We start from the raw sequence: 27,272 nt of genomic DNA, 5'->3' as shown, positions 1-27,272 counted from the left end.
AACCATGTAGGGCTTTAAAGGTCAAAACAATGCTTTATACTTTTCCCAGAACCTAATTGACAACCAGTGACGTGACTTTAATATGGGACTAATATACTTATTCCTAGATGTTACCGGAACCAATCAGCTGCCATGTTTTGAGCTAATTGCAGTTTCCAAACTTGGTACAGGGGGAGTCCAATTTAGAGCACATTGCAGAAATCCAACCTTGAGGTACCAGTTTGTGCTCCAACATTTTTATGTCCTCCAAATCTAGAATGGGCTCATCTGGAGGATCAGCCGAAGCTGGTAGTAAGCACTCCTGATCGTTGCACCTCCCTGGGCTGACATTTGGGGAGACAGATCCAGGAGCACTCCCAAGTTGCAAACGCAGTCTTTCGTGAGGAATGTAACCCCATCCAGAACTGGTTAACATACCTCCATCTCTAGATTGTGTAGTGGATTCAGTGGTCTAATATAATTGACACATACAGGTGGATTTCTGCTAAAATTAATATAAATTCAGTTGCTGTCCATTTGTCAGCATGCTAGTTTTAAGCAGATCTCAAACCTCATGGTGTTAGGTAATGTTGACTTGAAAACATAGAACTAAAGCTAAGATTTGCACATGTTTTCCTGGACCAACAGCCACAAAAGACAGTGATTCTCATTTGTATCAGTGATTAAAATAGAATAGGTCGATATAAAGTTTTTCTAACCATTAGACTTTAAAATTGATTATGGTGATATGAAACTGGTTGTATTATAACTAATAATGTGATGGTTAGACATGAGTACTTCTGTCTTGTCTGGATTCAATTTCAATTTGTTTGCCCTTATCCAGACTGTCACAGTTGCCAAGCACCAGTTCAGGACATGAACAACCTCCTTAGTAGCAGGTTGAACATAGAATAGAGTTGAACATAATCTGTGTACAGATGACATAAAACCCAAAAAAACGGATTATCTCTCCCAATGGTTTCATGTAGATGTTCAACAAAATGGGGGACAATACTGAACCCCGCGGGACCCCACTGCACAAAGTCTGTGGGGCCCAAGCAGGTGTCCCCCAACAACACCTTCTAGGAACGGCTCTCCAGGAAGGACAGTGCCCCCAAGCCCTGTTCCTGCAAGACGTTCCAGAACGATACTGTGGTCTATGGTATTGAAGGCCGCTGAGAGGTCCAGGAGAACCAACAAGGACACACTCCTCCTGTCAAGTTCCCTACGCAGATCATCCACTAAGACAACCAAGGCAGTTCCATGACCCGGGCTAAAGTCAAAAGTGCCAGATAATCAGTTCCCTCCAAGAATACATAGAATTATGAGATTACCACACATTCCAAGACTTTGCCCAAAAAGGAGAGCTTGGAAACTGCCCAAAAGTTGTTCAATTGAGTGGTCCCATTATGGTTTTTTTCAACAGCAGGTGTACATATTGAGGTGTACAGCATATTTTAAAAGTTTCCAAAAGTAATTTGCTGGCACCAGCAATACAATATTGACTGCTTCCTTGTTCTTCCTTTTCTAGTATTAAATTGTACATTAAATAATGTGGAATTTCAAAATTTGTCTGTTGCATTGGGAAAGTTGGCTGTGAGACTCAATTTTAGATGTAGGCCAGGATATTTAATTTCTGTCCTATCGCTTTGTATTTACAGCACATTCTGGTATTAAGGGTTTTTTAAAGCACCATACTTATTTGTGTTACCATGTTCTCATCTTGCAGTATATATTTGGCTTTTTGTGCTAAAAGGATCTTTGCTCTCCCCCCCCCTCCCCTCCCCTCCACATCCCCAGATGAGGCTCTCTCATCTACCATTGATCCTTCTCTATCAGTCAGCTGCTGAGTTTTCCTCCCCTTGTCTCCATATTTTTGTACTCTGAATTTCTGAACCCTTTCTGGCCTCTGTCCATAGTTTTCATGGTTATGATATTTAACACCCTTCAAAATAGTAGAAGGCATAGTAGGAGCCAACATGAAACCATATGATATTCCTCTGTTTAATGAGACCACACCCCATGAGTAACAATGCTAAACGCACTTCAGAAGAAGTGAGTTTTCTTTATACAGTGTTACAGTTGTGATGTAATGTTTCTCTGTCTCTTGTTACTGGGAAAAGGATCTTTTAAAACTTTTTTCCATGATTATCATGGCCTTCGCTAGAGGGTTGATGTGAGAGATTAAAATGTGTTTGCATATTTGTTTGTGTGTGTGCGTGTGTTCAACATACATATACACAATTGAAATTTTTGGAGAGAAAAAGAATAAAACGCTTAACAAATAAAATTACGTATACAGACATGTGCCACTAAGAACAAGCCACCCACATCTCTTCTATAACACTGAGTGTAAAATATGCTATTCTTCTCATTTTTCTTGGCCACCTGAAAACACCAAACAATACAGTAGACAAATTTCATTGATCTCTATTCAAATAATCATAATTTCCATCACCATCATCATACAGTCTTTTGTCAGAGGTGGTTCTGCCAGTTCCTTCCTCTAAGCCTGCAGTGACTGGTATTCATTAAAAGCCTCCCATCCAAGTCTGAACCAGGGCTAATTCCACATATAGCATACACCTGTAAGTCATTGAGGTCCAAGAGGATACCTGCATCTTTGGACATCCAGTTTCATGGTGTGCTGTTGAAGATTCTGGTGCTGAATGCCTCCTTCCACAGTGAATGGGGGAAAAACATATGGGTGTAATTTGTCTAAGCATGTCACTAACAAGATGCTGGCTAGTGTTTCTAATGGTCTCTTGCAGATTATTATGCTGGTCTATATTTGCTTAAGCAATAATGTTGAATGGTTCTGTATGGTTCTGCAGTCTGTGCTTTTAATGAACACACATTGCACTGGTTATTTCTATATTCTTCCATAAGGTAGATTTTAAAATTGTACAAAATTCCATAAAATACTGTAATATATGTTTTGTAATTTCAAAATTTTGAAAGTAAAAATAACTTACTTGATACATTACATCTGCCTCTAATAGCTTGTAGTGTTTTGAATTTTCAGTTAGTTTTAATATTCCATCATATGATTCTGTTAGTGTCTGCTGGACTTCACTGCTACTATTTGTATTCTTGGTTATTGTTTTGGGTCTTCAAGTAGTTTCTGACTTATGGTCATTCACAGGTTGAAAATAAAAGTTGTCCAGGGTTTTCACCCTTGTTTGGGAAATAAATGAAAGCTATTAGGGATCAGCTCTCTTTTAGTAGAGTAGCAGATAGGCATGTTTTCCTGAGAACTGAAACTGACTCAAAAGGCAGTTTCAGGTTATAAGCTTTGGAAAAAAAAATAGTAATAGCTTCTATAATTTAATTTGCATGGGAAAATATAGCTTAAGTAGCTAATGAAGAGATTAGATAAAGTTTTCATTTTTACATTACTACTTTTTGATGAAGGGGCCAAGTATGGTTGAGATTAGTAGAGAAACAAGAGTGAGAGTGTTCAGAAGTATTTATGATCAAGGGACAAACATGATATATTTGTTGTCCTAAGCTATAGATTCTAGCTAAGTTTCTGTAGTAGCTTTGAATATGGAGAGTAAAGGGATTTAACCTTTTAAACTTCTCCTTCAGGTTGCTTTTTAGCAGTCCCTTTATTATTAAGAGGTTTCCTAATTTGAAGTCAGATGTGGTTATGTTAGACTTCTGTAGCACTTCTGCACTTATGCAAATAGTAGCTTTATGGCCACCAGTTTTAGTCAGCTCAGCATGGGGTTCCACTTAGAATTAATTTAAATGTTCTCTGGTCATTTCTGTCCAAACCACAGTCATATAGGACAAAGTAGGTGGAACCAGAATTTGTTGGCAATCTCTGAATAATATGAAAGAGATTTTTGTTGAAATTGTGACAATCATAACAAAAAAAGTGATTGCTCTTATTTATAGTGCTGAAGTAAAGAAACCCTGGGATAACTAGCTTTTTGCCAGAAAGATGTGAATGCCCTGTGCAAATATTGTTCTTTTCTTACTTTTTGAATATTGAAATCTATGGAGCTAAGTAGAAAGGAAAGTATCACAGAAAATACTGGTTTCCTTTCTGTGCATACATTATGGATGCATTGTAGATAAAACTTGCTTTTCAGCTATGGTACATGAATCTTAAGCTTAGGTTATGTGTGCCATGAAACATGATTTGCATTGATCCTTGCTGTGCTAATATTCAACCTCTGTTTCTGCACTGCTTGTCTGCGTTGCACATGAGCAGTATGCATATAGAATACTCATTTTCCACTTTCTGTCGTGATAATATGCCATGATGCTAATAGGAGATGCAGACACTTAAAACAATGACAGTTTCAACGTACTTCTCCAGCTATGACCTGACAGCTGTATTCCCTAATAAGGGAAAAGAACCTTATTTTGTATAAAAAGTTTGTCTTCTCAGAAAAATGTTCATGGATGAACATTTCCTTGTGTAATATGCATGTTGCGTGTGTTTGTGTGCCTTGAACAGTCACCAGTCAATGAGTTTTTCTTCTTTTGTTTATTTATACTCTACTTTTTCTCTCCACAACGAGACTCAAAGCAGCTTACATCAAAAGCATTTCAAGACCATTTAATATCTTCCAATATACAAATATTAAAACAGAATTAAATATCATTGGTATTTTTAAATCACAGTTAAAATCTATAAAAACATATTCACAGCACCCTCAGACTTGATCATGTTCTTATGGTGCTCCCAAAAACTTCATAGGGTTTTTAGAGGTATTTAATCATTTTTTCCCTCTGAAATATAGTCTACAGCATCTACAATTCACTGGCAGTCTCCAATTCAAGTATTAACTAGGGCTGATTAAGTTAGCTTCTAAGACCAGACAATATTTTGTAGTGTTATTTAGGCCATACCAAGCACAATTATTGTATACATTTTTAAGGATAAGAAGTAGTAGAACTCTTTAGAATCTTAAGGAAGGAACATGAGAAACAATACAGAAGAAACAATACAAGGTGAGCTCTTTGGAAAAAAAATGAAAACAATTTGAAGTATGAGTTTTAACTGAACCCACTGCCCCTTTTAATCAAAATTTCTCTTGTTTTGTCTAACCACATGAGTTTTAGAAATAGCATTACAAACACATAGGAATGTCTTATCCATGCTTCAGATTAGACACTTATTCCAGTTCTTTTTAGTCTTTGATGTGGCCAGTGTGGTGCCACATGGTTCTGTCCTGGGCCCAGTTCTATTCAAGATCTTTATCAATGACTTGGACGACAGAATAGAAAACAGGGTTATCAGATCTGCTGAAAACACCAAATTGGGAGGGAGAGCTATTACCCCAGAGGACAGGATCAAAATCTGAAATGACTATAACAGATTAAAGAAATGGACCAAAACTAACAAAAATAATTTCATCAGGAAGAAATGTACAATACTAAAGTTTGGTAGTAAAAATGAAATGCACAGATATAGGATGGGTGACAATTGGCTTGAAAAAACTCCGTGTGAAAGGGATCTAAGTGTCTTAGTGAACCACAAGCTGAACATGAGTCAACAGTGTGATGCAACAGCTAAAAAAGTAAATGCTATTCTAGCCTGCATCAAGAGGAGTATAGTGTCTGGACAGGGGGAAGTCATAGTCTCTCTGTATTCTGCTTTGGGCAGACCTTACTTGCTGGATTAATCCTGTTTCCAGTTCTGGGCACTACAATTCAAGAAAGATATGGACAAGCTGAAAGAGGTCCAGACAAGGGCGACCAAAATAGTCAAAGGTTTGGAAACCAAGTCCAATGAGGAGCAGCTTAGGGAGCTGGGTGTGTTTACTCTGGGGAAGAGAAAGTTGAGGGAACATGACAGCCGTGTTAAAATATTTGAAAGGATGTCACATTGAGGAGGACAAAGCTTGTTTGCTCTTCCTCTGGAGACTAGGATATGGAGCAATGGATTCAAATTGCAGGAAAATACATTCAATTAGGAAGAACATTCTGACAAGAGCTATTTGGCAGTGAGATATGCTGTCACTGTGTGTGCTGGAGTTGTCTTCTTGAGGGGTTTAAGCAGAGGCTGGATGGCCATCTTTCCAGAGTGCTTTGATTGTGCTTTTCCTGCATGGCAGGGGGTTGGACTAGATGGCCCTTGTGGCCTCCCCCAACTGTATGATTCTATGATTCTAGTTAATTGGAAGGATAGATACTCTGAGGTTTAAAAATATTTATTGATTCTTGTTTTGTTTTTAACGATAAGGTTCACCTCATACAGCAGCACCTCATACAATCCAGTTGCACATACATAAGTCTGTATCCAAGGCTAATTTCATGTGTCTCTCAGCTTAACTTTTAAAGCCCACTTGGAAACACCATGTTAGATCTCTGGCAAGAGTGATCTTTCCAGCTCCCAGGAGCCTGATGGATGTGGAGGGGAGAGACATTGAGTGAAGGGTCAGAGAAATGTGTCTTCAGGGTGCAAGTGGATGGTAGCAAAGAGAAAAAGAAAAGGAGAGTCTTGGGGTGGGGTGGAAAATTGGAACCAAACTAACAACATGAATCTCAATATATAAACATTCAAGTGATTTTATTTAGATGGTAAGAACCAGATACACAAATTCAGAGTAAATGTGTTGGCCCTACAGTAAAATAAAATGAAACTCAAAATCCACAAAAGACATAACTTTAACAACCAACAAAACTGTACAAAACACATCATGCAAAAGCCCTACTGCCTTCATTATCAGACAAAAGATGTCAAATGAAAGAAAAAAGTCACAGTGTTGGGTTAGAGACTTGCATTTTGTTTCAGATGTTATCTACTGTAGTTCAGTTGGTATGGATAGATTAGAAAGCAGGCAGAGGCACCCCCCCCCCCTTGGGCGGGGGTCATTGAGGAGACTGACACAAAATTTGAATGCTGTTAGAAGTAGCAAAGAGATTCTCCTTGAATCCATTGTGAAGGTACAAGAACATTAATTTTTTTCACCTGGAAAAGCATAGGTGCTGTATAGGCAAAACTCAGGCAATTATAGTCCAAAAGAATTTTTTACCATTGTTGGTGTATGTATAGTGTGTGTGACACGTGCATTGAGAGTAGTACGTGTAAAAAGGATTAATGGTTTTAATGAGATGGCAACGTGAGTCAGGAGTGTGAGCCTAATGCAGTTCTAGATTGCATCAACAGACATATAGTGTCCAGACTGAGAAGTAATGCTGCCACTCTCTTTCATTTTGTATGCACCTCAGCAGGAGCACACTGCAAGAAAGATATTGATATATTGGAAAGCATTCAGGGTACAATTAGGGGTGAGGAGTCTAGATAACTTTCTGTGGGAAAAGTTTGAACGAATTTGATGTGTTTAATCTACAAAGGGGGAAATTGTTAAGGGGCAATCTGTAAATATTGCAAAGGCTGTAACATATGAAAGAAATAGCTGCGATCTGGGGTTGTTTTTGTTTTTTGCTATTGGTTTGCTCCAGGTCTCACAGAAATATGTTCAAATTGAAGAAAAAAGGATTTAAACTCAACTTTAGAACAGCTTATTTGTGTTACAACTGTTTCAACAGTAAAATAGATTGCCCCTGAAAGTGGTAGGCTTAATTAGAAGCTTTTTAGTGGAGGTTGCTGGCCACTTTTAAGAAGTGCTGGAGTAATGGATTACTCAGCAGGAGTTTAGACTAGATCTCCTGTTTCTAGTTCCATTCCCTGTGACCCCTGATCACCATCCTGGCTGATTAGAGATGGAGCTCAGCAACATCTGGTGGTACCAGCTTTGGAACATCTAGTTTAGATAGCTTACAGTATCATTCTAGGTCTATTTTTCAGTAAACTAATTCTGAAATTACTAAAACCAGATACATTGATTTTGGTCCAAGACACTCACCATATGGATAAATTCTGTTTTCCATTCAGGATGTACTCCTACTAAACTTCCACAGGGGCTACCGGCCAAATTCATGACATGTTTGATCTATTTAAATCTGGCTGTGTTTTGTTGGTATACAAAGTGTGAATCCGAACATATTACCACACAGTACAACAAAGACTCTATGTAGCTTTGTTTATTTCTGAAGAGTTTGAGTTTGATTTATTTGCACTAACTGCAGATGTTTTGATAAAGGCCACATTAATAAAGTGTAAACCCTCCCTTTGCATAGTAACAGTTTAAATATTTATAAAAATATACGGAGCATGCCTAAGAGTGAATACTGTAAATCCACAAAAGGAAAACAGCTCAGCTCTAAGTTAAGGTTTACAGTATGCTATTAATCAGATTCTGTATGGTTCTTACAGTAAAGAAGTAAGTACTATTCCAGGTCAAATATTGGGGGTTTTCCCCACAGCAATATGTTCAACATATGATTAGACTAGTAATTGTAACTCAGCAACAGCTTGACAGCATGTTTTTCTCTCTTCATAGATCTGAAAGGGAACGACATCATGGGAGCTTTTTTAGATAAGCCAAAGATGGAGAAACACAATGCCCAAGGGCAGGGCAATGGACTGCGTTATGGACTAAGCAGCATGCAAGGTTGGCGTGTTGAGATGGAGGATGCACATACAGCTGTCATTGGCTTACCAAATGGACTTGATGGATGGTCTTTTTTTGCTGTGTATGATGGACATGCTGGATCCCAAGTTGCCAAATACTGCTGTGAGCATTTATTAGATCACATCACAAGCAATCATGATTTTAAAGGGCGTGGTGCTTCACCATCCGTGGAGAGCGTAAAGACTGGAATCAGAACAGGTTTTCTGCAGATTGACGAACAAATGAGGCTACTTTCTGAAAAGAAACACGGTGCAGATAGAAGCGGGTCAACAGCTGTGGGAGTTCTGATTTCTCCACATCACACATACTTTATAAACTGCGGAGACTCTAGAGGTTTGCTTTGTAGAAACAGGAAGGTTTATTTCTTCACGCAAGATCACAAACCAAATAATCCACTGGAAAAGGAACGGATACAGAATGCAGGCGGTTCAGTCATGATTCAGCGTGTCAATGGCTCTCTGGCAGTGTCAAGAGCCCTTGGGGACTTTGACTACAAATGCGTCCATGGGAAAGGCCCAACAGAGCAGCTTGTTTCACCTGAACCCGAAGTGTATGAAATTGAGAGATCAGAAGAAGATGACCAGTTCATCATACTGGCTTGTGATGGTATCTGGGATGTTATGGGAAATGAAGAGCTGTGTGAATTTGTCAGATCAAGGCTTGAAGTCACTGATGACCTTGAAAGAGTTTGCAATGAAATTGTTGACACCTGCTTATACAAGGTAGTTAGGATTTGTGATGGAAATGCAGATTTTTTTTTTACAATAGCAGTTACATGGGGAGACAAATCTGTGTATAATTTGTTGATAAAATACAGATTTTTTTCTGGTACATGATCTTTTCAACAAGCATGTTGGGATGAGTACTGAAAAGTTACCATATATTCTGGCATATAAGATTACTTTTTAACCCAAGAAAATCTTCTCAAAAGTCAGGGGTCATCTTATATGAGGGAGTCGTCTTATACCCAAGAGTCGTCTTATATGCGGGAATCGTCTTATAGAGCAGATGCTGAAATTTCCAATTCGGATTGGAGAATCTGTGGTTGCTGCATATTGGGGGGGGGGGGGGGAGCTCAAAAATGGCAGTGGCCGCGTCCCTGCTGTATGCGACTGTATGAAAGCAATAAGGGCAACGCTGTACAAGTACCTAGAAGAAAATCCATTCATCAGGATTCATGTACTTAATGCGGTCCCAATGGTGAGGTGAAGGGGCGGCTCACCAGGAAGGTGTAAGTGAAGGGCGGAGCAAGCTGCAGGCGTCCGGGGCGCCCGGATTATGGAAAAAAAGTTATAGAGTGGCTCTGGGCCCAGAAAAACACAATTCTTTTACCTGTCTGACCCACCCTTGTATCCTAATACAGTATCTCCTCCTCTGCCTCTCAGATCTCGCTCCTGAAGACTGCAGTGAAGTGGTGCAGGTGCGCATGTGCGAGATCTGAGAGGCAAAAACGGAGGTACATTAATAGGAAAATTACCATATTGACATCAAATCTGATGCTTTTAAATTTTTTATTTGATGTGCATTGGAAGAGGGGTAGTTTTATATGGCAAGTATATCCCAAACTATATTTTAACTGGAAAAGATGGAGGTCGTCTTATACGCCCAGTCATCTTATATGCCAGAATATACGGTAAATGTGTTTTGCTGCTGTAACGCTGAATGTATCTTGTATATACTTATGTGAGGAAAAGTATTACTAATAGGGATGTCGTATTCTTGAAAGAATTGCATGATTATGAATTCATTTAAAGCCCATTTCCCTCTTAGGCCATCTTTCCATTTAAACTCCTGTTTTCTAAGAGGGGGAAAAATACAGTGGCCTTTCCCAAATCTAGTCTTCCTGAGCTATCAAAGCTATTTTTAAAAGGGGCTTTAACTGAGTACATAATCCAGTGTTTTCAAGAATCCTGACCTTTTTAGTTTTGACAGAATTGCAAGGCTGTTGATTTGGAAGAGGCATAAGGATGAGGCTGGTTTTTTTGCCCATTCTGTAATTTAGAGAAAAGTATATGCCTACCCTGACATCCTTTATCAATCCCGAGTCAAGAGGTGTCACTGTGCCTTACCCCTCTTAAAGAACATGAGTTTAAGAGGAAGGATGGTCAGAGGGGGAGTCTTTATTCCACCTTTGCTCTAGCTCTTGGCCACCTGGAGCTGTTTTTAGGTCTGTTCTTCTTTTTAAGTCAGATGAAAAGATACATACAATAGATTGCTATATCTTAGGCCTAAATGAGCCTTTAGTTGAGAATAAAACAGAGCAGTTTTCTCTGTGTCATAGTATACAAAGAAATGAGCGATTGTTTGTTTCATGAAGCTGAAGAAGCTAGGGGCTGGTTAAATCTTACTCCTGAGGCAATGTATGCTTTGTTCCAATAATGTAGCCTGTATTATGCCAAAATGGGTGGCAGTATGTCATGTCAGTTTTGAAACAAAGATGTTATTGTGTTGAAATAATATTATAGAAGCTTGATTCAAGGAAATGAATTTTCTTTCTGAAATGTAGGATGATTGGGGGGAAAGTTCTGTGATTTTTGTGATTAGACGATTTTTGCTATTCATGTGAAGTGAAGAATGTCAAACATTGAATAATATGCTGGAAAAGGGAATAACATTGGAACTCTTTTTTCCCCCCTCTTCCAGGGAAGCCGAGACAACATGAGTGTGATATTGATCTGTTTTCCAAATGCACCAAAGGTATTGCCAGAGGCGGTGAAGAGAGAGACAGAGCTGGACAAGTTCCTGGAAAGCCGAGTAGAAGGTGGCTCTTTTAAAAAAAAATAAGTAGCTTCATTTTTAATGGAAAGCCCAACAGCCAAGTGCTAAATGTCTATAGTTTTTTAATTGAATCCTGAAGTGCCATAGTGTGTTTAGAATACACCGCAAGTGAAGGTACTTTTGTTGCCTTTTTGGTTGTGTGCGGTATTTTTAAAAATAAGCGTCCTTGAGATTTCTGCTTACAATAAAGATCTCAGTATAACATTCGTATCGGAAGCAATACCAGCAATAAATTCAGGCTGTGGGTGATTTTGATCTGGTTGTTGACAAGACAGTTAACCACCATAGCACAATGATATCTAAAGGTGAATCAAAGTTTATTACAACCTAGAAATAATATTGAAATCCGTAGATCAGCCTTCCCCACTCGGGTACCCTCCCAGTAGTTTGGACTATAGCTTGCAAAATGTAACCATTCGCTGGGGCTTTTGGTAGTTGAGGTCTAAAATACCTGGAGGGCAATATTTTAGCAAAGGCTGGCATTTTAATCTGACAATTTACATTTCTACCATTTTTGAGCCACATGATTCAAAACCGCTCCTGTTTAAAGTGTGTTTTTCAAATCTGGACTAAAACAGTAGGTTCGAGTCTGTATTATAAAGTGCCTTTGAACATGTGCAGTGCAATCCTGTTCATGTTTACGCAGAAGTGAGCCCGAGTAGGTTTCAACGGGACTTACTAAAAGTAAGTATATTCAGATTGCAAGTTGTAAGTAACACTACTAGGAATGCATATTCATTTCTCAAGTGAAAAAATGTTGTGAATGTCAGTTTAGTACAAATTCAGATTTTAAGAATGGATTTATTAATAAAGTGTTATTATATATTTAAGCTTATTATATTGTCAGGCTCTGGAGTTGTCAGTGTTGTGCACCAGTGTGACATATTTTTAAATATCTGTTGTATTAACTTGTTGAGTTAAGCATCTCATGCACTTCTTTTATTTATTTAGTTGATAAACATAACAAATTGAGTCAAACATCCAGGTGTCCTCAGGACTGCTTCATGAGAATTAGTATAGCCAGGAGACTAAATAACAACTTAGGGTATCTTTTCTTTTACATCTCCCCTCTGCTATGATCGGCACACTCCTTTTGCTGGATTCTTTCTTGTTTGGTATGGAGATAATAATACTGATACATGGTATTGGCTGGCTTTAACAAGAACAGCAAATTAATGTATGAGAAGTGCTCTGAACAAGTGGTTTGTGAGTAGCAGAACTAGGAAGGGTTATTTTTAGGCTACTAGTCCAAACACTGGCTATTTTGGCTGCATGATTGTCAGGCTGGGTCTGCACTGCCATTTAATGCAGTTCGAATTGCATTATATGGCAGTGTAGATCCAGCCTCAGAATTATAATCCAAAAGGTTAGTTTCCCAAGGTATTGAAAGTATTGAAGTCAATCCTTTTTACAGCACATTCTCTTTATATTGGGGGAAGTGTTGAGGGTGGCAGCTAATGGTTTGTATTTAAGAGGCACATTTCATTCATACATTCCATGTATGAAATGGGATCTCAAGATGAATATGATGTAATGTGTTACTGTAACCACAATTAAGGAACTTGCAGCAACACAGTTGAAATATTGATCCATATTTAATGGATGAAAAGTAGACATATTTTATAGACACACACCCCCCACCACCACCACCACATGTTTGACAAATTTTCCTTGTCTAGTGGGCTGTGTGTGATGTGTAGTGAAAGTGTACCAGGGCCTTTTAGAATAGTCATTCTGTTACATTTCCTCACTGCCAGAAGGCTGTTTCTGAATGCGAGAGTATCTTCCTCTAGAGTAGTGGTTTTCAACTTGAGGGTCTCCAGATGTTTTGGCCTCCAACTTCCAGAAATCCCAGCCAGTTTACCATCTGTTAGGATATCTGGGAGTTGAGAACCACTACTCTAAAGGCTCCTTCTCTGTTTTTCGTTAGGGAATGAGGGGCTAGACCCAGAAAGTAAAACCATTAATTTCTTGTATATGTATATGAAAGCACTTTGCATGCATGAGCTTCTTTGGCTGTTGCCCAAAATGTCTAAAGCCATACACTAGGTGTATCAAGCTCCATATTAGTACATAATTTGATTTTAAAATTCTTAGTTTTCAGTGAGAGGAATTAGTTAAACTATATGTGAACAGACAACAAAGCCAAAGGGATTGGGAGCATATTTCATTGATACGAAAAGTACCCACAGTGTCCCTGAATTGCTCTTTAAAATGTCCTGAGTTTTAAAAACAATATGGGATATTTGGTACAAGACCAGTACAAAGGGAGTTGCATGTAGTCTAGGTGCGAAATTTTCCCAGATTTTCTTTTTTAACACTCTTGCTTGAACTCTGTCTCCTGTTTTCCGAATCTGAAAGGTGTTAAAGAGCAGTAGAAATTGTTTCTTTAAAACTTGCATATATCCTTCATGATGAAATAATGGCTTCTTGTTCTCTTTTGAACATTTCTTCAGAATCTCTCTGATAATGATTGATGAGCTTGTTGAATTATTTATAAATGCAGTTAATATACTGATTGTGCTGTCTACTTAAAAAAACAGTATTGATATTTTTAAACTTTGAATTTAATTTTAAAATGGCCATGTTTAATAAAAGCATGCAAACAAAAGCATGCAAACAAATTTATAATACACTGCTCAAATTAAAATTTAAAAGGATTGTTTAAAAAGTATTTGCATCAGATTGTCAAGAATCAGTATGATTACCACGGAGAATATTTCAGCCTTACAAGACTTTGGGACTCATACTTTTCCTTTAATGTTCAAGTAAAAATAGTTTATCTTAGAATTAACATATGTGTATTGTTATGTTGGACTTACATTTGCAGGTTGGTTTAGAAGAGCATATACCAAATAAATTATTTTGTCTCTATATTCTTTCCATGTTCTGTATCCATCTTGAGCAATTTCATCTGTAATTGTGTAGTGAACTGTGTTTGTGCAACCTACACCAATCCAGTATAAACTGCAGGTGCTGAAAGCATTTAATGTTCTAGTATTGGAGTAATGAGATGAGCCCAGTTCATCAAAACGAAAGCTCATTCAGTACTAAGGCTGCTCCATCAATGCAGAGTCCATTCATTTTATTAGTGGGGCTTGCAGGAATGAAGCACCTCAGGGATTGGGGATGGGAACGGATGGGGTAGGAAAACCATGGCTTGAATATTTTTTAATGCATGTATGTTGAATAATATACGAGTTTACATCTCTGTATCATGGAACTCATTGGGTTTGATCCATTTAAGTGTGGGGTAGTTCTGCTGCTAACTTTATGTGTGGGCCCAGCAGGCTTTTCTTCCTCAGAGGCCGGCAATTCTTGAATCCATTGGCTAAAACTGTGTCTTCCTTTCCTGGAAACGTGCTGCAGACCAACGACTGATGGATCCCAGGCTGCCCCTGATCCACATACCACTCCTTTGAGTAGCACTGAGAGAAACTATCTTCCGTAAACTGAAATGTTTAGATGTACTGTACATGCTTTCTCTCATCTGGGAAAAAGGGATAAGCAGATCTTTGAAGACAAAAATACTTCCCCAAAACTGTAAAAATAATTTCCCCAAAATATAAAAACCACGGCCTCTTTTAATGAAGAGTAATTGTGTTAAAGTCAGGTGCACTTCAACACTTTTTACTGGGTTCTCATCTTCCTCTCCCACAGTTAGAAGAAGTGTTTTTAACTTAATGAGAAAGGGCTGCAGTATGCATTGCTAAGATAAAAGATATCAGAATATGAAGGCCATTAGATTGTGCCATACATAACATGTCAATTTGTATCCATATCTAGTGCAAATGTATTTCAGTAGAGAATGTCTATCAAATGTACGACAGTTTTAGGTTGTAGAATTGTGTAGTTCAGGTAAATTTAAATCTTTTTATTTTTGTACAAAAGATAATAGTGTTAGATGTTAATAGATGTTCAAAATTCACAATAAAAGAATTGACAAAACAAAAATGAGATCTTTGCGCTTTTATTCAGTTTTCAGTATTAGAACTCTTTGTCCTAAGTATTAGATGATCCTTTAATGCTCTCAGTTCAGGTTCTCAGGTAGCAAGGATGGGAAGGACTGCTGCTGACGGGGCTTGTGGGGCCTGGGCTGACTGAAACCATGGGCTCTCTTTTAAGTATTTTACATATCCAAGTAGTGTCAATTATTCACTTGCACCTATCTTTACATGAGTTTTCCAGCTGTTAAAGCAGTTGGTGATGTTTTGAAAACTAGACCTTTCAGTTTTGCCACCAGATGTTCATTGAATATGGTATATTCTGTGGTGCTGACTTAATTTTTGTACAAATGATAATAATAGTATTAATAGATTCAGCATTCAAATATTGCTTAAATTAGAACAAATCTGCAGAACTCTCTTCATTGGGCATTAAATAATCGTGTGTGTTCTTGGAGACTTCTATCTCTGTCAATGTAATGTAATGTATCTCCTCAATGCTATTTTTGTCCTAAGTGTTGTGTGTGTTGTACTGTGTTGGTGATGTTTTAATATTTTAGGTTGTATAATGGTCTTAAGAATCACTCTAGAGATGTACTTAATTTTTGTTAACTAAAACTGATATAGTTACATTTATCTCTAAAATTCATTTATAAACAGCTGTTTTCCTCTCAGGTAACATAAACAGGCATACTCTTGATGCTACTTTTGCACTCCCTTGCAATACTATTTTGATGATTTTATTAAATTGATATACTTTATGCTTCTGGTATGAAAGAAATGCAGGAGAATTGTTTTCTTCCTCGCCACTGTTTTTTCGGGCACCAGAATCATCGAAAAGCAGTGCTCAGTAAGGCAGAAGTGTTTCAAACATTAGTCTGTTTTCAATGAAAATGAATGTTGCCATCTTATCCCTTGCATTTGGACTGAATTTACAAGAGAGTACTTCTGATTCCCAGAGATCATAAAGAAGCAGGGTGAAGGAGTGCCAGACTTAGTCCACGTCATGCGTACTTTACAAACAGAGAGCATCCCAAACCTTCCACCTGGGGGTGAATTGGCAAGCAAGTGAGTTTACACCAGTGTAAATATACTTTTGATGTTAGATTATTAGCATGTACTTCTTATAAGGCCACCCTTAAAGGTGTTTTGGGGGATATGTGTGTGTAGGGGCAATCAAAGTATTTTTGGAGGAGCTTACCAATGTTCACCTGAACCATTTATTTCAAATTTGGCATTATATTAAGAAAAGCAATGAAGGCATTGGCCATGTACAGTGGCTGACTGGGAGACAGATGCTAAAATTAAAAGTAAACCTGTTTCATACCACAGCTGAAGAAAGGTCAGGCTATTTTTAAGGGTGGCCTCATACGTTCTTAAATATTAATCTCTTTTAATGTTTCGATGTATATAATTGTGATGGTTTCCATATGTGGTTTATGTTTTTGATTGACCTAGCAAAGTAGCTTTTATTTGGTGCATTAAATGCTTTTGTATATTTCATGAATGTTAACATTTTGATAAATAATGTGTGATCAAAATGTTTACTGTATAGGTTAGAATTTATTGTACTATGGCCTCATTCCTACTGCTAGCCTTCACTAGTGTAGAATCAATTGGATTACCCTGCAGTTTGACTCTCTGATTCAACAATTAACTCAGTGGATCTACTCTATTTTGTACTGACCAATAAGATTCAATGTGATATATTATCTACATCAATTATAAAGTGCTGGTTTAAAGATTAGACAACCTTAAGAATTGTCTTCGCCAATACAAAATTTCCATTATTTAACATTAAGTTAAATTAACGCTATTAAATTAACAATATTTGAGTAGGTGCTGCTGTTTGTCCACCTATTGTCAAGAGGTTTACAAGGGCATGAGGGAGAGGGTCTTTTCTGTGGTGGGATTGGGATAATGGAATTTCCTGCCTGGAGACATTCGTCTGGTCCTGTCACTATTCACTTCTTAGCAAGTAGCTTAGAGTAGTGGTTCTTAACCTGTGGGTCCCCAGGTGTTTTGGGTCTACAACTCCCAGAAATCCGATCCAGTTTAACAGCTGTTAGGATTTCTGGGAGTTGAAGGCCAAAACATCTGGGGACCCACAGGTTGAGAACCCCTGCCTTAGAGGGCATTTTTAGGTTCTGCATTTCAAAATATGTGTCCCGAGTTTTTGTTTCTTCTGTTCAGATTTTGCTATAATTTCAATTTTATTGGTGCATTTTCTTTTTTGAGTCATTTTGATGCTGCACCTTTTAGCTTCTTTATACTGATTTTTATTTAATTAGATGTATTGAATATAAGTAGATAATATTACACAATAGCTGAAACTGTGTTAAAATCTTCATTCTCTTTTGCAGTTTTTGATCTTAGCCTTTCAGTTAAGGATATTTTTAAAGTACTATCTTGCACTGAGATTTGTATGAGCTCTTATTTTTATTGTGTTTGCACTATAATAATTCTCTCAAAATAAAGCAAGCATTCCCCATTTGTTTATAAAGCATAGTAATACTTGTAACTTGCGTTTCTTCATGTGGTCATCTGTGAATTCACACAGTTGGGTAATCTGTGCAGGTGTAGAGCACTGTTTGGAACCTTCTACAATCACTAGGCAGAAAAGTGGGTGTTAACCGTGCCTACAATCCTGAAGCTACGTAAGACCTGGTTGCTGCCGAAACCCCTCAGCTCCTTTTGTCCGTGTTGCAGCGGGTTCAGGAACTTTCACTATTTGAACTTGTTCGTTCGTTCTTCGGACTTTGCTATTTTTCTATAATTTTGGACTGCTTATTTATTATTTATTTATTTACAGTTCTTATATTCCGCCCTTCTCACCCCGCAGGGGACTCAGGGCGGATTACAGTAAACACATATATGGCAAACATTCAATGCCAGTTTGACAAACAACATTTAACACACAAATACACTGAGGCTATTTAACTTTTTTCTGGCCGCCAGGGGAGCTGCTTCTTCTCATCATCCATCAACGACACCGATGAAGTTCTTTCGCATTCCACATTCCCCGGAGTCTTTTTTCTTTATGGCCTCATAAATTAGTTAAATTTAGCCTCCCACACAGATGCAACTGTCTTTCGGGTTGCAAAGGTCGACAACGGGCTACACAATGGCTGGACACCCACTCCAGCCCGGGCTGGCTTCGAACTCATGACCTTTTGGTCAGAGTGATCTTAATGCAGCTGACACTCAGCCAGCTGCGCCACAATCCCGGTGCTTTAGTCTCTAATAAGAACTTCTTCCATTCCAACCTTGTGTTGTGAAGGCTCCCACTTTCGAGTCATCTTGCTAAGTGAGTACAGTGCTTGTGGCCTAGTTGAGTATGGCTTTCACGACTCATTTCAAACAGTGTTCAGGTAAACTCCCCGACATGGATGGGCATTCTAAATGCCGTCTTTGCTTAGGTGAAGGATGTTCCATCCATTTTCGGGGCTTTACGTCTCAAGCAAGGAAGAATTGGGAGGCGAAGCTTCATTCCTCCCTGTACCAGTAAGCCTTCTCACCTTCTTCCTCAGCTTCGGCTTTGATTTCCAAGTCCCAAACTAGGTTGAAGCAGTCATATGTGGGCTCCTCAACATCAGTCCCTGCATCCACTTCGGGAAAACCTGTTCTTTCTTGAATGAAGGCTGCTACGAAACATTAGGCAGAGGAAACAACTGCTTCTCATTTGAAGAAGACAACATCAAAGGAGACCACTCCGTCTCCAGAGAAATCCCTGACACTGGGGAAGGCTGACGAAGCAGAGAAGGCCAGAAAGAAAAAAAAGGGTGAAGAAATCAGCTAAAAAAAGCTAGTCTCAGGCATCTCATGTCAAACCACCAGGCCTAACAGCTGAATTATCAGGGGCCCAGAGGGCAACCCCTAAAGTGATTCCTCTCCCCTTGTCTCGGGCAGGAAGGCCTGACACTGATCAGCCAAACTCTGAGGGTGAAGAGGTGGAAGTAGATCCCTTACCTACACTTCCGACTATGAGATTGATCCAGTACAACAAGGTCCATGTCTCACCCAAGATCACGTTCTGCTTCAGCAGTCCAGTCTGTTTGGGCGGGAGCCCCCCTGGTGCTACCACACCACCAACATGTGGACCTGACAGTCCCTCCACAAAGTTGCTAAAGAGTTGAGAGCTCCGAGGCCCCCAACGCCACCTCCCAGATGGGCATCTCTATATGCCTCCAGTGGTTATGACTGTCCGGCAAGATTGGTCCCTTCTGTTGATGGGGATTTTTCTGATGAAAACTATGAACCCCATTCACCTCCATGGTCTGAGGCTGATTCCTGTGCTTCATCAGGCTACTACTTCTCCAGTCACTCACTGGAACTGAGAGTTTTGATCATTGACGCCCCGGGTCGCTGTGAGGTTTTTGAGCTGTATGGGCATTTTCCAGTAACATTCTCTTCTGACGTTTTGCCTGCATCTTTGGCATGCATTCGCAGAAGTTTTTTTTGGAGATCTGTTGGAAATCATTAATGTTGAATAAACTTAGTTGATTTTGTACCAAAGTTGCTAGTCTGTTGTGTGTTATGACTCCTGCTTCCAATAATATATGCTTGCTAGTCACCCAGTTGTGTGATTCACAGAGACCACAAAGAAGAAGGGCAGATTGCTTACCTGTAGTTATTTATTTGAATGGTCATCTGTGAATTCACACAATGTCATCCATCCTTCCCACACAAGGGTCATGCCACCTCAGATCTCAATATGGGCTGCAGCTGTGGCTTAGGAACTGAGGGATTTTGGCAGCAACCGGGCTTTATATAGCCTCAAGATGATGGGTGGGGTTACCGTCCAAACTTTTCTGCCTATTGCTTCTAGAAAGTTCAGAATAGTGCTCTGCTCCTGCGCAGATTACACAATTGGGTGAATTCACAGGTGACCACTCAAAGAAATGCAGTTACAGGTAAGCAAACTTTCCTCTCAGTGGAGGGACCCAAAGCGACTGTCTTGTTATAATTAGCCTACAAAGAAAGGCAAAATGAAGGACAAATACAGGTAGAGTATTCCTTATCTAGAATTCTAAAATCCAAAATACTCCAAAATCGAAAATTGTCCATGTGGGTAGCTGAGACAGTGACACCTTTGTTTTCTGATGATTCAGTGTAGACAAGCTTTGTTTTATGTACAATATTATGTAAAATAGTGTGTATAAAATTACTTCTGGGCTATGTATGTTAAGTATATATGAAATATAAATGAATTTTGTGGTTAGACTGGGATCCCATCTGCGAGATGTATGTACATGGAAACCCAGGTATTCCCAAATTGGAAAAAAATCTGAAATCTGATACACTTGTGTTCCCAAACATTTTAAAAAGGGGATATTCAGCCTCTTATCATTTGGATAGACATTTCAGAACAGGAATATTAAATTCGATGGAACTTTGCAATTTGTTACTATTCTGATACCTTTGTTATCATTTAGATGGCAGGTAAATAATTCTGCACTTGAATTTCCAGTAGATATGGTTTCATTTAGTGTAGCATTTGATGTGTTTCACTGCTATTACCCTAATTGGGTGTACTGCTGAATTATTAGCTGTGGCTCCTACCTGTTTCCTTTCAATAGAAGTGTGGTTTTATTCTAAGTTTTTTTCTTCTTGAGTTATAGTTCCATAGAATTATGGTCTGCCACCTCACATAACAGTTACTAGAAAGATGATATATAACTTTTATAGATAAATGCTGCCTTAGACCCCACTCTGGGAGAAAGGTGACATACAAGTGCAGTGAATAAATATAAACAAATAAAATCGTCAAGTTAACTATTTAGAATAAATGTTGCTGAATAATAGAATCATAGAGTTGGAAGAGACCTCATAGGCCATCCATTCCAACCCCCTGCCTAGAAGCAGATATATTGTATTCAAAGCACCCCTGACAGATGGCCATTCAGCCTCTGTTTAAAAGCTTCCAAAGAAGGAGCCTCCACCACACTCCGGGGCAGAGAGTTCCACTGCTGAATGGCTCTCACAGTCAGGAAGTTCTTCCTAATGTTCAGATGAACAATGCCTTTTTAAAAAAGAGTATATTTTAAAAGCTTTTGTGTTTTTAAATCATAATCTTTAGAAAATACTGATCATAAAACCCTCTTTTTTCTTCGCTTTCTTTAGACGGAGTGTGATTGAAGCAGTTTATAACAGACTGAATCCTTATAGAAATGATGATACTGTGAGTATTGGTACTACCCTGTTAATTTGCCTTTTACTGCTCATTTTAACAACTTCAGTTGAAAGCATTATTTGTTAAAGCATTAATATTTACTTTGGTCACATAACCAAAGTGTCCAGAATAGTGAGTCACTGCTCATCAGAGACATTGAGAGAATTTAGTAGTAATTCACGGTTATTTTGTATTTGAAATCCGAAGTGTGAATACGTTTGCACTAAGAAATATTGACCACACAGAAGTGGCAAGTTCTCTCTGGTTGTTAAATGTAGAACCCTTGTCTCATTCCACAGGATAAGGTTGGCCCACTAGGTCTGTAGTTTAGCAGTTAATGGATGTGCCATTAACTTGTCCCCATCTCCTCCCTGCAGTGTGACTCATCTTTTGAGCTTTGATAGGCTGAAAAGCTCATAGGACATTTTCTGATTTGCCTAAGTGCATTATCAGCATGTAGCTATGTGAATCATATATATAGCTCTCTGACTAGTATAATGAAACCATTGTGGGTTTTCCCCACTTTTGTTCAGTCTCCTTTTGTACATTCTCTTTTTCATTCAATCTTTTTCTGCCTCTAATAAATTCATCTACTTTATTGCTGTTTGCTCTGGGCACATTACACATACACACTGCCTTTTCACTTCTAGAGGCAATATTAATTTCCATTTTATTTGGGGTTTATACATGCAGCCATGTAAGTGTGTTCTTACCAGAGTTTCCCAGGTTTTGCCTCAGAGTAGTTCACTTCTAGTGCAGTGGTGATAGCATAATACGGTGAAATTTTGTGTGTGGTGTTGGACAACCTAAAATACTTTCCTCAGAGCAGCAAGCATTTTAAATGGAGAACAAGAGACAGGGTAATCAGAGAAGGATTGTGGCAGATCAGGAGAGGAGCCTACTTGTGAGATGAATTCTGAAGCTGAAGCCATCCTACATGGAGGGTGGGGATTTTAACAAGCGTGGCAGTGGTTTCAAAACCATGATAAAGTAGCAGTGGTGACTACCATTACAGATAAATGAATCTAAGTAACTGCTCCCTATTCCCAACTGCTGCTTTGTTAGGATTGTGAAACTATTGCCACAATTGTGATTTCTCCCACACACACCTGTCCCCCAGCTTCTTTTACCAGGAATCAGCTGCAAAGGGAGGAGGAAGTTCATTCTTCCACTGATCAGACCTTGGGTGAATTGCGTTTTTCTCAGTTTTGGGCCATTGAGTCAGTCCAGGAAAGTTATTTAACTTAGTACAGATGATACAGAATCTCAGAAAATATGCTTAAATAAGGCCTTACGGTTTAAATTTCATAAATAGATGAAATAAATAAATATGATGAAATAAATAAATATGATGATAAATATATATGATAAATATGAAATAAATAAATAGATGAAATAAATAAATAGATGAAATAAATAAATATGAAATAAATAAATTTCATAAATAGATTTAAATGTAGTTTAAATGTATTAAACTACATTTAAAGCCAATTAACAATTGGGCATTTAAATCCCGCCATGTGCATTATGATGTGCCCACTCCAACTGTTTTTCCCACTGTCTGGGTAATTTCTAAATATCCTGCATCTCAAGTCTTTCCAAGTGGCAGAAGAGTGGAAAAATTATTGTCTTTAAAAGGTCTGAATAAGGTACACAGCAGTAATTCTATACCAGCCCTGTATGTATGAGGTGGCCCAGTGCTGTTGCAACATTATGTTTCATAGGATGACTCTGACCTAACTCCATCTTCACAGGGATGATTTTAATATGATTTAAGGTCCCATCTACATCAACCATTTAATTCAGTTTCAAATCGGTACAGATTATTATATAGGAAATTGTGGAACAAGTTTGAGTCCCGAATGATGATTAGAGAAACCACAGAGCACTGAGGCGCATTAAGGGCTTTGTTATGTGCACTTTTGTGGCAGTTTGTTGTTTGGGTGCTGTGGTTTGAAGCTAGCTTGGAACTGTATTAAATAGTCAGTGTAGATAGGGCTTAAGAGATGGCGGTAGCTGAATAATACTCATTGTGTTTATTATGTAAAGTAAACCTCTTATATCTAGCTCTTGTATCAAGATTTTCAATTAAAGTATATACAATTGATTGTGCTAAGATTTATGCAGTAGAAATAAGTATGAATACATTTTAGGTTAAACGATTAGCCACAGCTGACTCTGACATCCAAAAATTGCATGCTTTGAATTAATCATTGAAAATTGAGGCCTACCTTCAACACCTTTGGGAACCATAGCTCGTCTTAAATTATTCCTCCCAGAGTAGAGCTGTGAAAAAAATAAAATAAAACCGGAATCCTAAAATTATTGCTATATCTTCCCTTTTCAGTCTGGACTATCCAGAAACTGCTGCACTTTTGGGCGCTCCAGACTTTAAAGGGTTCCTTCTCTTTTCTTTAAGGACTCTGCGTCAACGGATGATATGTGGTAAAACTGCTCCCTAAGTCGCGGAGTCGACATCTACTGCCCTCATGAAAAACGCACCCAACCCAGAGTGACCCTTCTTCTTCACATCCACCTTCCACCTTATGCTTGAAGGGAAAAGCTGTGTTGGCGGAAGCGGCGGCACCAGAAAACGTCAGTCCAACACCTAACCCAGGATCCTTTCTTCGCAAAATAGACTTCTGTAAAAGTGATTTTGGAACCATAATGTTGTAAATTGGACTCCGAGCAATTTTTATGTTGTATGATTTTGTTTTGTAAAGTGCAATTGTGGTTGTACAAAACGCTTATTTAATATTGAATTGCTTTACATCACTTAAGTAAGGTTAAATGAAAGGCTTGGTTTGTTTTAAGGCAACAGTAGTCTAGCCCTCTCTATTCATATTTGTGGCTCTGGGTTGTTGGGAGCAGCAACCTGGCCAGCTAAGGCTCAGGAGGAAGTGCATTCAAATTATGTTCAAAGGATATTGTATACAGACATAGATCATGGCAACGCTAGTATGGAAAATAACTGGGATGCAGTTAGGTCTCAATCAATTTTTAATTGTTTCCCATGGGGTTTAAAACTCCAAATAAATATATGGGAAGTTTGGAAAAGGAAGGGGACAAAATTACAAGGTGGCCATATAGATTTGTGGGGGAAGAATTGAATGCCTTGATTATTTGCACCTTTTTCAAAGCATTTCAGATAATTACTTTCACTTGTTAGGTTATGTAAGGCTGTATCTTTTCCATATTTAGGAATCTGCCCTGTTTTAATATTCCGATTGGCTGGGTCGGCAGCTGTTCCAAGTAAAATACCTTGAATTCCATTTTATCAATAAAGCTTGATTTAACAAACCCGAAATTAACAATATATGCGTTAACTCCTCCCCTTTCCCCGACTTCTGAAATGCTTGTAAATGAGATGTCATGTGAATACATATTTTTTATTAACTAATTGCCCATTTATAAAATGGGAGGAAACTCTGAACTGTTGCCCAAGGCACAGGTAAGATGTTTTTCATCTGGTGTAATATGGTTTGAGAAATGGAAATTATCTTTTTACATGGGTTTCTTTTAAAAAATATATACTTTGAGAGAGTTACATGAGCTTATAGCTTATATTGCCTCTTGTTATGGATAACTCATTTTGTCAAAGCCTGACAATCTTACTTTTTATGGTATGTTTTTTATGACACCCCTCCCCCCACTTAGAACAAAAACCTAGTGATTTAACAGTATGTGTGATTTGAAATACAGCATGTTCAGAATATTTAGCTGTTGGGATTAAATTGCTAATTTAAAAAATATATTAAAGTAATACAACTAATTTGACTTTACTTTTCTCCTACTGAACATACAAAAATAACTTTTCAGATCAGTTGTGTTTGCAGAACTACTGTTTTGTGCACCTTGTATTTTGTCTTTTTTTAGTTGAAGATCAATCTGTATGTTTGTTTAACCTTTCAGTCAGCAGATGCCCCTCCAAAGGAAAATCAGCAACATATAAATAGGTTGTAGCAATGTAGCTAGATTTTTTTTAAAGGTGTAAAATATACCTTTTTATAGGAAGCAATGTACAATGCGTTTTTCTATATCTGTCTTTCCCCCTAACTTTGAAATATACATTTGTGTGTATATATAGCCTTAAAAACTATTGCAGAGTTAGGGAGTGTTGAACAGTGAAAAAGTTAAGTTAATAATGTCTCAATTAAGGATAGCATTATACCAGCAAACACTTAATTTTATTCCTCTTGTTTGTGTGAGGTGCTTAACCTTGACATGGTTGTATTCAGTTTGTACCCTGTTGAAGCATGAATGAAGAAAACATAAGCACTATTTGTATTTATACATTTCGAGCAACTTTGGGTTTAAAGAACAGGTCCTTCACCATACTTACAAACCAATGCTTAAAATGTACACAAGTTTTGAGTTCAAACTATAAAGATTTCAGATGTATAGCTCCCCAAGAACCTAGGAGACCAGGATTTAAAGTACTACGTAATTAGTTCATGTCAAAACTAGAATTGAAACAAGAACTCTGCTCCTTCTCCCATCCCACCCTATGTAAACTGAAGTATAGTTCTTTTTTTTGGAAAAAAAAGGCTCTGATCTAACTGTGGAAACAAAAGTTTAAACTATTTTTCTTTTCAAAATCACCAGTGGAAAGCCATATGTTAAACAAGCGATATGAAATGTTGTCATGACAGAGCACATGTTTCAGATTGACTGCAAGTGCACCCTTCTTTTCTTCTGCTGTTGCTTCTAATGCTATGAAAGGAGAGGAGGGGAGGGGGTGGGAAAGGCGCAGCAGCCGTAGGTTCCTTTCCTTTGGCACTTTAAAGTGGTCAAAGCACTGTGTCAATTATGCCTGCTCAATACACTGCTATTTTACATATACCAAAATGAGATTAAATTCATTTACTCAGTGCATCACGTTTTCTAAGCAAGGATGTTCATTAGTCTGCAAAAAAGAAAGCACTTTTCATTTTTGCAACTTTTTTAAATGCTAAAAATGATGATGATTATGATGATGATGGAACTCCTCAGGGGCAATTGCCACAGAGTTTTTAAAGAATTGTGTGCTATTTATTTCCCTGATTGGAGGGGAGGAGTGGATTCCTGTGTGCTGACAAAATAAAGGAATATGGTGGTCCCAAACTTACCTGTAAGGCGTTAATGTTTCTTACCTCTGCCTTCTATTGTATTTATGTGTTGCTCTGTATTGTCTTCTTACTTTGAGACAGCATTACGTTTCCGCTGTATCCTTGAGGTCTGGAAACCATTCGTGTTTTGAGAAATGTCCACTAAAATAATCCCTGCATTTTGAAACATGGTTGTATTCAGCTTAATGTTTGAGTTGGTTAGGTCTGGTTTAAAAAAATATATGTAGCTATTTATTTATTGTGTCAGAAGCAAAATGAGAATACAGCTATAATGTATTTTTTAAAAGCATACAAACAAAGTAAAATACTTGGCATGATACTAAATTTCTTTTGACCAGAAGCTGGCCACTTGGAGTGCCTCTGGTGTCGCTGTAATAAGTTCCTCCATTGTGCATGTGGCTCATTCATGTTAATCAGGCTCATATTCTCTTGCTGCTTTTTATAGAACTTAATTTGTTCTGGGTAGAAAATGCAAATTTGGCTTCATTTATAAATCCCATAGGTATGAATGGCTTCATGTCAGTACATCTCTGTTTCTGTGCAGCACAAAAGGGCTAAAATAGGTTTCACCTGGCTAAAATTTGCCATTTTATTGCCCAGAGCCCCATTCCACCATCACTCCAAAAGTATAAGATTTCTAAGTTCATGGAGTAGAAAGATGTATAAAAATGACTATGTGGCCTCATTTGTGGTAGTATAATAATACAGAATACATTTGGTTCAAAACAGTAGGCTGATTGTCCTGTTGCCACAGTTTCATTCTGTCAGAAGCTCAAATCAAAGAGAAGAATCT

At 38.1% G+C, this 27,272-nt stretch overlaps 1 protein-coding gene across 1 annotated transcript in view; it reads left to right on the top strand.

Moving 5' to 3' along the window:
• Positions 1–26,478, top strand: part of PPM1A (protein phosphatase, Mg2+/Mn2+ dependent 1A) — a 48,864-nt gene extending 22,386 nt beyond the window's left edge. The window contains exons 2-6 of the mRNA XM_060754029.2: positions 8,346–9,199; positions 11,121–11,238; positions 16,159–16,267; positions 21,323–21,380; positions 23,791–26,478. Of these exons, the coding sequence (XP_060610012.1) occupies positions 8,366–9,199; positions 11,121–11,238; positions 16,159–16,267; positions 21,323–21,380; positions 23,791–23,820 (1,149 nt within the window). The 5' untranslated portion in view covers positions 8,346–8,365 and the 3' untranslated portion in view covers positions 23,821–26,478. The remainder of the gene's footprint in view (positions 1–8,345; positions 9,200–11,120; positions 11,239–16,158; positions 16,268–21,322; positions 21,381–23,790) is intronic.
• Positions 26,479–27,272: the final 794 nt, after the last annotated feature.

This window comes from Anolis sagrei, chromosome 1 (assembly GCF_037176765.1).
Source record: "Anolis sagrei isolate rAnoSag1 chromosome 1, rAnoSag1.mat, whole genome shotgun sequence".
NCBI classification, from domain to species: domain Eukaryota; kingdom Metazoa; phylum Chordata; class Lepidosauria; order Squamata; family Dactyloidae; genus Anolis; species Anolis sagrei.
The sequence above is the reverse complement of the archived record's forward strand: the minus strand, read 5'-3'. Positions and strand labels throughout refer to the sequence as shown.